An 8,730-nucleotide genomic window follows, 5' to 3' on the forward strand; every position below is an offset into this window, starting at 1 on the left:
TTTTTTTTTTTTGAGACAGAGTCTCGCTCTGTTGCCCAAGCTGGAGTGAAGTGGCGTGATGGCAGCTCACTGCAACTGCCGCCTCCCGGGTTCAAGCTATTCTGCTGCCTCAGCCCTTTGAGTAACTGGGATTATAGGCGCCCACCACCATGCCTAGCTAATTTGTGTATTTTTAGTAGAGGCAGGGTTTCACCATGTTGGCCAGGTTGGTCTCAAACTTCTGACGTCAGCGATCTGCCTGCCTTGGCCTCCCAAAGTGCTGGGATTACAGGCATGAGCCACCATGCCCAGCCAAAGGTTTCCATTTCTTTAAGCATCAGCAATGTTATCGTTCCTTAAAAAAACAGTAGAAAATACTGGCTTGACTAGAAATGCTAAATATTCTAAATTGTATTTTCTTTTTTTTGTATTTTCTTATATTTAAACTTGTATGCCATTTAACTACATTTGATTGTGTTCAGGCATTTGGTTGTGTATTGAGAAATGCACGCTGATCTCTTCCTAGCAAGGATCCTCTATTTTCTGGCCGGGTGCAGATGGCTCACTACTGTAATGTCAGCACTTTGGGACGCCAAGGCAAGTGGATCACCTGAGGTCAGAAGTTCAAGACCAGCCTGGCCAACATAGCAGAAACCCATCTCTACTAAAAATACAAAATTAGTTGGGCATGGTGGCATGAGCCTGTAATCCCAGCTACTCAGGGTGCTGAGGCAGGAGAATCACTTGAAGCTGGGAGGTGGAGGTTGCAGTCAGCTGAGATGGTGCCACTGCATTCCAGCCTGGGCATTAAGATTGAGACTGTCTCAGAAAAAAAAAAAAAATTCTTGTGTTCCTACTATATCACTCTAATGGAAAATATTCACAATTTAAGGAAGCTATTTAATTTTTATTAAAACAGGCCAGAAACAAATTTTCTTTAACTGGGGCACATTACATTATATCAAAAGTCCTTGTTGTGGTTTGTTTCCCATTTATTTACGTGAGGTATAAGGTCACATGAGAAACTAACAAAGAACAGTATATTTGTCTCAGAACAATGGATAGATGGAGATTTCATTGAGTGCTATAAAAAAGGTACAGGAGATAAGAGGTTGGAGCAAAGGATAACACTTCAAGTGGATTTGAGCAAGTTACAGGGTATCCCAGTATAACTAAACTCTTGAAGTTGATATAATACTTGGGAACCAGAGATTATCTGGTTGAAATAAGATAACAGTTGAAATAACCACAGATAATGACTGAAAGAGCCAAGTTACCAAGTGATTTAAGCAATGAAAATCACAGGAGGGCTTATAGGTATCTTGGTTTTCTTGGCACTTTTAGTCTGTTATTATGGTTATATTAAATTGCTTGACATAATGCAGCATATATTTTGAAAGAATATATGTAGCAGACTCCCATCATTCATACATTTAACTTGGGGAAATTCAACCACCATTCTATTTAGTGAAGAGGCATAGGCTCCAGAGAGTGAGAGGAAGAAGACAGAAATCTGCTGTTCATTAGTCTGTCAGGTTTCTCACTTGTCTCTCATAGTGTATCTCATTGCACTAGTATAATTCTAAGGTAAAGAAAAGCTTTTCGTTTTTTTTTAAACCAAATATGGTATCTCAACACAAGTTCAGATGAAGAAACAGCCATCTTTCTTGATTATAGGATTGTGTATCTCTTTAATGAGGTACTTTCCTGTAGACTCTTGAAAGGTAATCAAAAGCACATTTGATTAAATGTCCTTTTTCACCATTTGTACTCAATGTAAAACCTAACATCCGTAGAATATGGAATTTCATTGTATATGACTGGGTATTACTTAGGAAAAAAATACGTTTTGGTTGGTGTGTAGAAAGTCACCATGAATGAGTGCTACTGGATTTGGGAAAGGATAGATATTCACCTGCTTGCTTCTGTCTTTCTAGGAATATTACTCTCTTTCACATCCTATTTTGTTTTTCTTCCCTCCCAGTTGTGGCAATTTATGACTATACAAAGGACAAGGAAGATGAGCTGTCCTTTCAGGAAGGAGCCATTATTTATGTCATCAAGAAGAATGACGATGGTTGGTATGAGGGAGTTATGAATGGAGTGACTGGGCTTTTTCCTGGGAATTATGTTGAGTCTATCATGCATTATTCTGAGTAGAGCTCAGCAGGGATGTGCTTGCCTCACAGGAATAGTCAGGTCTTCCCAGATTATCTGAAGGCCCTGGAGATTCCACTCCAGTAAGTAGAATGAAGGATACAAATGATAAAAATTACACTTTTTTTTGGTTTATCCCCCAGTATTAAAAACAAAAGCAAGCTGAGTCTGAACAAATGGATCTTTATGCCGTCATTTGTACTATGCTGAGTTGTCTGGATTGAAATAAAGTGACCATTTTTTATATATGTCAGAGGTATAACAACATAACTGTGTAGCCAAAACAAAATCAGATTAAGACTGATTCAGAAAAATCTGGGATCTTTCTCAGGAATACTGTATGCCCTTGGGATTTCTCCTCCTGCAGAATCTGTGGCATTGGATGTTCTTCATTGCCTGTGCTAAGGGGTAACCTCATGGCCCAGTTGGTACCCTGCCCCCCCTTTTCTTCCACTTGTATGAAGAGGAGGGAACCAATATTTAAATACCACACTTAACCATTTTTACTATTATTTCAGATGGCTTTTTTCTTCTGTAACACTGTAAATTCTGCATTCTCTCAGCACTTGAGTGCACCAGACGAGTGCATGGTGAACTCACTTGCATCCCTTCATATTTGTTTGTGGATTATAAGGATGATGAAATGTGAAAGTCTCCCAACATTCTGAGGGTGGCAAACGATTGCCACCATTTGATTTTAATGTGCTGCTGCATGAGACTGCACTGTTGCTAATGGCCGGTGTACCCAGATGTGAAGTGTGGTAGGCTGGTTCATGTGTGGAGGTGGGTGTGTGAAGGTCCTTAAGGTTCTGAACAGACTGAACTGTGGAAATGCTCTTAGCAAGCATCCTGAACCCTTGCCGGTGCTGTTTTGAGGAGTAGATCTTGGAGTTCAGACCAACTATGATGATCACTTCTTTCACTATTTAGAAAATCGTATTCTAATTTGGAAGAGAATAGTGGTTATTTTCAAGTCTCTTGACAGTCACTGGGAATAAAAGGTGTATTATTGTGCTCTCTGGATGTGATTAATGGCCAGTATTAGTTGCTGCTGTATCATTGGCTCACTTAGCTGCAGAAAAGGTAATACTCTCCTGATTTTGTATTATTGGACTTTTAAGCATCTGCTTTTAGTCAGAATTTAAACCTGTCTCAGACTAAGAATATCATGAATAAGATTAATAGGCCAAAATACGTATCTAATCACATTGATAAAAAGTAATATAACTTTGACACAAACAAAACACATTTCCCCCATCTGTACAATAAATACAGCTTCAGATTCAGTGGAGTTTGTAGGGCAGATGGCTTTAACCTTCTCTACTGTAGTCAGTATAGGAAATATTGAAAAAATCCAGGAGGGTTTGCCTCTTTGTAGGTGGTTACTGTGATGGTGGGCCAGCCCTATTCAGGCCCAGAGCTGCTAACGTGGGCTCTACTCAGTCCCAGTGACTTGGCCAGAATAGAGCTTTGCCAAGTAACTTCCCTGTGCTAGGTGAAAGGGGAAAAGCAGTAGCTTCATATATTTCAAACGAGGTCTTGAATAAGTTCAGAAAGAGGAACTTGATTGAAACATGAACAAGTGTAGTAGTGTGTGAGGAAATTCAGAATGATGTAGATAGAATATTCCACTTGTAAATGTTATCTGAACATAAAACAAGAGCATTTAATTGAGACCCTGCTATAGATTCTCTTTATTAAGACCTTTTTGTTTTAAGGTTGTTTTTAACAACGCATTTCAAGTTACAATAGCTATTTTTCTTTTGGATTTTCCCAACACTTTGTATTTGTTAGCTTTCATTAACTTGCCTCCTGTATACATTCCACTTCTTGCTTTTTTTAAGGTCATTCCTACATCCTTTATTCCTTGTTTTCCTGCAGTGTAATGGCCCTGAATGTCCTCTGAGCCTTTAGCTCCATTATGGACCCAAACTAAACTATACTTGGATAGGTTAAGCTCTCCTTAGTGTACTGGTCTATAATTAGAAAAACTGTTTTGAAATTAGATGTTCCCCTTATTTATTTAAACAGCTTTTTGCTGAGAAAGCTTAGTGGATTAATGAGGCAGAGGGTGTTTTGAAATCCACTAGTAGTTCCCACAGGCTGGGTGTGGTGGCACACACCTGTAATCCCAGCACTTTGGGAGGCTGAGGTGGGCGGATCACGAGGTCAAGAGATTGAGACCATCCTGGCCAACATGGTGAAACCGCAACTGTACTAAAAATACAAATATTAGCTGGGTGTGGTGGCGAGCACGTGTAGTCCCAGTTCCTCCGGAGGCTGAGGCAGGAGAATTGCTTGAACCCAGGAGGCAGAGGTTGCAGTGAGCCGAGATCGTGCCACTGCACTCCAGCCTGGTGACAGAGTGAGACTCCGTCTCAAAAACAAACAAAAAAGTAGTTCCCACAGCTCACCACTACAGCAGAGAAGACAACTGTGCAGAAAACAGAGTTGGTGGCGGTCAGCAGGAATGCAGCTGGCCTGTTGGACCTCTGCTGGATGGGGGAGTGCAGAAGACACTGGTGAAGTCCTTTATACTGAAGACCTGTGGTTGGGAGCAGGGGGAAGTCCATGGGTCTGCTGATTTTTTTTCCCTATTTAGTACTAATGTGTGTATGATCTTTGTTTTACAAACAATACCTGTTGGATTTTCTGCACACTTTAAAATTTTTGTACAGTTTTGAATTCTATAGATTGTCTTGGAAGGATACTGTGTGATGACAGGATAGGCGCACAGTAATTGGAGACTTTTAATGTATGTAATATTTCATAGATTGCATGCTATTAATAGTCTGTGAGGGTAGTATTTTTTGTTTTATTGTAAGTTCCCCTCATTTATCTTTTTATAAATTAAAAGATGGTGTTAGGAATTCCAAATGAATGCAGAAAAATCTTCCATGCTGTGTAATAATAATGTAACAGATGATCCAAGTCCAAAAGATCACCAATAAAGCAACCACGTTATCAGGATAGAGGAAATCTAATGGGAGAGGGGATTCTTCCCTCCTAAAGTTTGTGGGACCATCCCTTAAAAAAAATGAATAGTTGTCTTTTTCTTTTGTCATATTAGTAATCGAAAGTCCATGGGGATATGAATGAAAATATATTTTCTTGTTGTCTTTGACCTTATGGCCAAAGCAATAAATCAAAAATAGTGCCAATGTGTCAAAATCTACATCTGATTCAGCCTGCCGTTTGGAATAAATATGAATCTTTTAAGCTATCTTGTTTAGTATTTTCCATCATTGAGCTACTTCTTATCTCCCTCAGAGGCGCCTGCTGTTTCCATTTTAGAGTTGACAATGGCCTGCTAATTTTGCTATGTCCCTAAAAGTTACTGGGTATGAGACATTTTCATCCCCTCCTTTTTCCTACTACTGGTGTTTATTATTTGGCTAGAGAATATTATGCATCTTTACTGTGATGTGTGTAACGTAGCTGCACTCCTTGGCAGTTTTTGTTGAAGATAACTACTTTTCTCTTTGAAAGGCATCAAAATGATGGTAGTTTGCTTTTATCTTTTTGTGTTCATTTTCTTTTAGTAGGTGACCTTTCTGAAATTAAGAACTGTGTTTATCTTTTACTACCTTTTCTTTTCTCCTTTGTGGAGAGAGCATGTTATGTCCTGAAGGTGACCTTTGCCTTTGAAAAAGGTTTGATGGAGGAATTCGCAGGTGACTGACAAGTCTTTGAAAAGAATGGGATCTGTTCACTTCTGGACTTTTTGGCCAGGAACTCCTGATTGGTGTTAAGGTGATAATTTCCCCCATATAATTTACTTAGAATCACAGAATTTGAGCTAGATGAGATTTTACAAATTCTGGTTGTCTCATTTGACTGATGAAGTAAGTTTTCTTCATGTTAACAGCTAGTAACAGCAGAGTTCTCACTCAGTGGTCAATTTTCCACTGCACCACAACTGTCTTAACTAAATGTGCTGTATTTTTCTTTAAAAGTTAAGAGTTTTATTTGATGTTTTCAAGAATATACTTGAAAAGGTATGCCATGTTTTGATAAATACTATCGGAGTTGTGTAAAGGTGTGTACTAACTGCAACCTTAGTGAAAATAATCTTCATTTTTACCCCCTTAAAACTACACTCAGTATAAACACTTTCCCATAAGGTGTGTTTGGTAGGAATGTTATATTAATTCAGCACTGGTAGGAGCACAGCACAGCAGCCTTATTGGAGAGAGCCTTATAAAAGTGATTAAATGGGGAGGCATTGAGCTCATTACCTTTGTTTACTTTGTGCTGACCTTTGTTCCTATTTGGTTGAGACTGTCATTCTAAAAAAAAAAAAATACAACGAAACGACAGGGCCTAGCTGTGTATAAAATGATCCTTGCTGAATATCTTGAGGTTTTTTTGTAAAAAAAACAAAAAAACAAAAAAAAGCTTATTTTCACATTAAAATGAAGAAATCTCTTTTGCAACTTAAGAATTCTATGGAAAAAGTTTTTATCATATTTTGTGTCCATGCACCATTTTTCTTAAAAAAATGGCTTACAAAAAAGAATGTAAACAATTTGTGATCTGGCCAGTTGTGCTTTTAGCTCCCAGAGGGAGTTGGTGATACTATGAGTGAGTTGAGTAAAAACCACCCAGGAGAACTTAAGGGAGCAGTCTGTTGCCAGTAGTGTTTCTTGTGTGCCATTAAACCACCTCCAGATGAGTGGAGGAACATCACTTTTTAATTTTTTAATTGTATTTGGAATTGTTGCCGTGTACTAAGAACTTGACATAAATAAAATCCCACAAAGTATATTCAAATGTCTTGTTAACTTATTTACATAAACAACCTCTTTTTCTAAGGTGGTACCTGAGTTTACACATTAGGGGTAATCTTTGTCTTTCCTGTTGCTCTGAACCAGGGAGCTACTTTTTACTACTGAAGTCTTTTTAGCCTTCAGATATTTAAAATGTTGAGCTTTAAATTTGACCTCTGAAGTTTTTCCCCTCAAGACAGCTGCTCTTAATGAACTTTCTAATCCTGTTTTGCTTCACTTGAACCTGGGTTTTCTTACCACTTTCCTCCAAATCTAATTGTTAATATTTCCAATTCTGTACTTTTTTTTTTTTTTTTTAAACTGACGATGGGTGTTGTTGACTAAAAATGATTGCAGACTGGTCAAAAGTGAGTCTAAAAGACCACTAGCTTAGCCAGTGCTTTGTTGCTGTAAGAGTCTAGTTGTTTATAAAGAATTTTCTGGGGGGACGATCCAAGATGGCTGAATAGGAACAGCACTGGAGTGCAGTTCCCAGCAAGAACACAGTGGGTGAGCAATCACCGCATTTCCAAACGAATTTTTACTGCCCACAGACTAGGAGATTCCTGGGCAGAAAAGTGCCAGGACTCTCAAGCACGTCTGTTTCAGCCAGCGCAGTGGTTCTCCGCACAAAAACAAATCTGGGTGCCATTTCAACTGGCGCCTGGAACGTCTGGGACACCGGGGAGACAGAGTTGCCCATTCAACTGAAAAAGGGGGCTGAAACAGGGAACCAGGTGATCTGGCTCTGTGGGTCCCTCCCCCATAATGACAAGCAATCTGAAATGCTCTGGATTGAGAGTCATAGTAAGCACAGCTGGACCTGGGACGTTCCAGCTCTGCTGGGGGAAGGGCAGCTGCCATGACTGAGGCAGTCCACCACTACCAACGCAGACCACCATTACTGAGGCAGTTCTGACTATACCTCCATAAACAAAACCACAAGGAAGTTCACACAACAGCTGGACAGAGCCCACAGCAGCTCAGCAACGCCTCTGCTGGCAGACTGTGACTAAGCTACCTCCTCGCTGGGAAAGGCATCTCTGAAAAAAGGCTGCAGCATGTCAGGAAGTTAACTTATAAAACCCCACCTTCCCAGGACAGAGCATGTGGGGAAAAAAAGGCAGTTAGTTATGAGGTCTGCTGTAGCAAACTTAAATGTACCTGCCCAGCAGCTCTGAACAGAACGGAGCTGACAGCACTTGAACTCCTGTAAGGAACAGGCTGTCTCCTCAAGCAGCTCCCCGACCCCCGTATATCCAAAGAGACACCTCATAAAGGACAGCTCAGGCTGACATCTGGCTGGTATCCTTCTGGGACAGAGATAACAGAAGCAGCAACTGGTAGCAACTGTTACTGTTCTGCAGCTGCTGCAGGTGATCCTCAGGTAAACATGGTCTGGAGTGGACCTCCAGCAGTCCTAAAGCAGAGGAACCTGTTAGAAGGAAAACTGAAAAAGAAATAACTTCATCAACAGAAAGGACGTCCACTCAGAGACCTGATCTGAAGGTCGCCAACTACAAAGACCACAGGTAGATAAATCCACAAAGATGGGAAGAAACCAGCGCAAAAAGGATGAAAACACCCAAAACCAGAATGCCTCTCCTCCAAGGGATCATAACTCCTAACCAGCAAGGGAACAAGGCTGGATGGAGATGAGTTTGATGAAACAGGCTTCAGAAAGTGGGTAATAACAAACTTCTCTGAGCTGAAACAACATGTTCTAACCCAGTGCAAACAAAGAACCTTGAAAAAAGGTTTGATGAAATGCTAACAAGAATAAACAGCTTAGACAAGAATATAAATGAATTGATGGAGCTGAAAA

The 8,730-nt window shown here is 40.0% G+C and overlaps 1 protein-coding gene across 44 annotated transcripts in view; it reads left to right on the top strand.

Moving 5' to 3' along the window:
• ABI2 (abl interactor 2) overlaps positions 1 to 6,903 on the top strand; it is a 121,956-nt gene extending 115,053 nt beyond the window's left edge. For 30 of the 44 annotated variants that reach the window (XM_017536836.2, XM_017536845.2, XM_017536851.2 and 27 more), the window contains one exon: positions 1,964 to 6,903. In XM_017536836.2, the coding sequence (XP_017392325.1) occupies positions 1,964 to 2,139 (176 nt within the window). In that variant the 3' untranslated portion in view covers positions 2,140 to 6,903. The remainder of the gene's footprint in view (positions 1 to 1,963) is intronic. The other 14 variants (XM_017536839.2, XM_017536837.2, XM_037741457.1 and 11 more) reach the window with 2 other exon arrangements.
• The last annotated feature ends 1,827 nt before the right edge of the window (positions 6,904 to 8,730 follow it).

Source organism: Cebus imitator, unplaced genomic scaffold (assembly GCF_001604975.1).
Source record: "Cebus imitator isolate Cc_AM_T3 unplaced genomic scaffold, Cebus_imitator-1.0 Scaffold101, whole genome shotgun sequence".
Classification (NCBI taxonomy): domain Eukaryota; kingdom Metazoa; phylum Chordata; class Mammalia; order Primates; family Cebidae; genus Cebus; species Cebus imitator.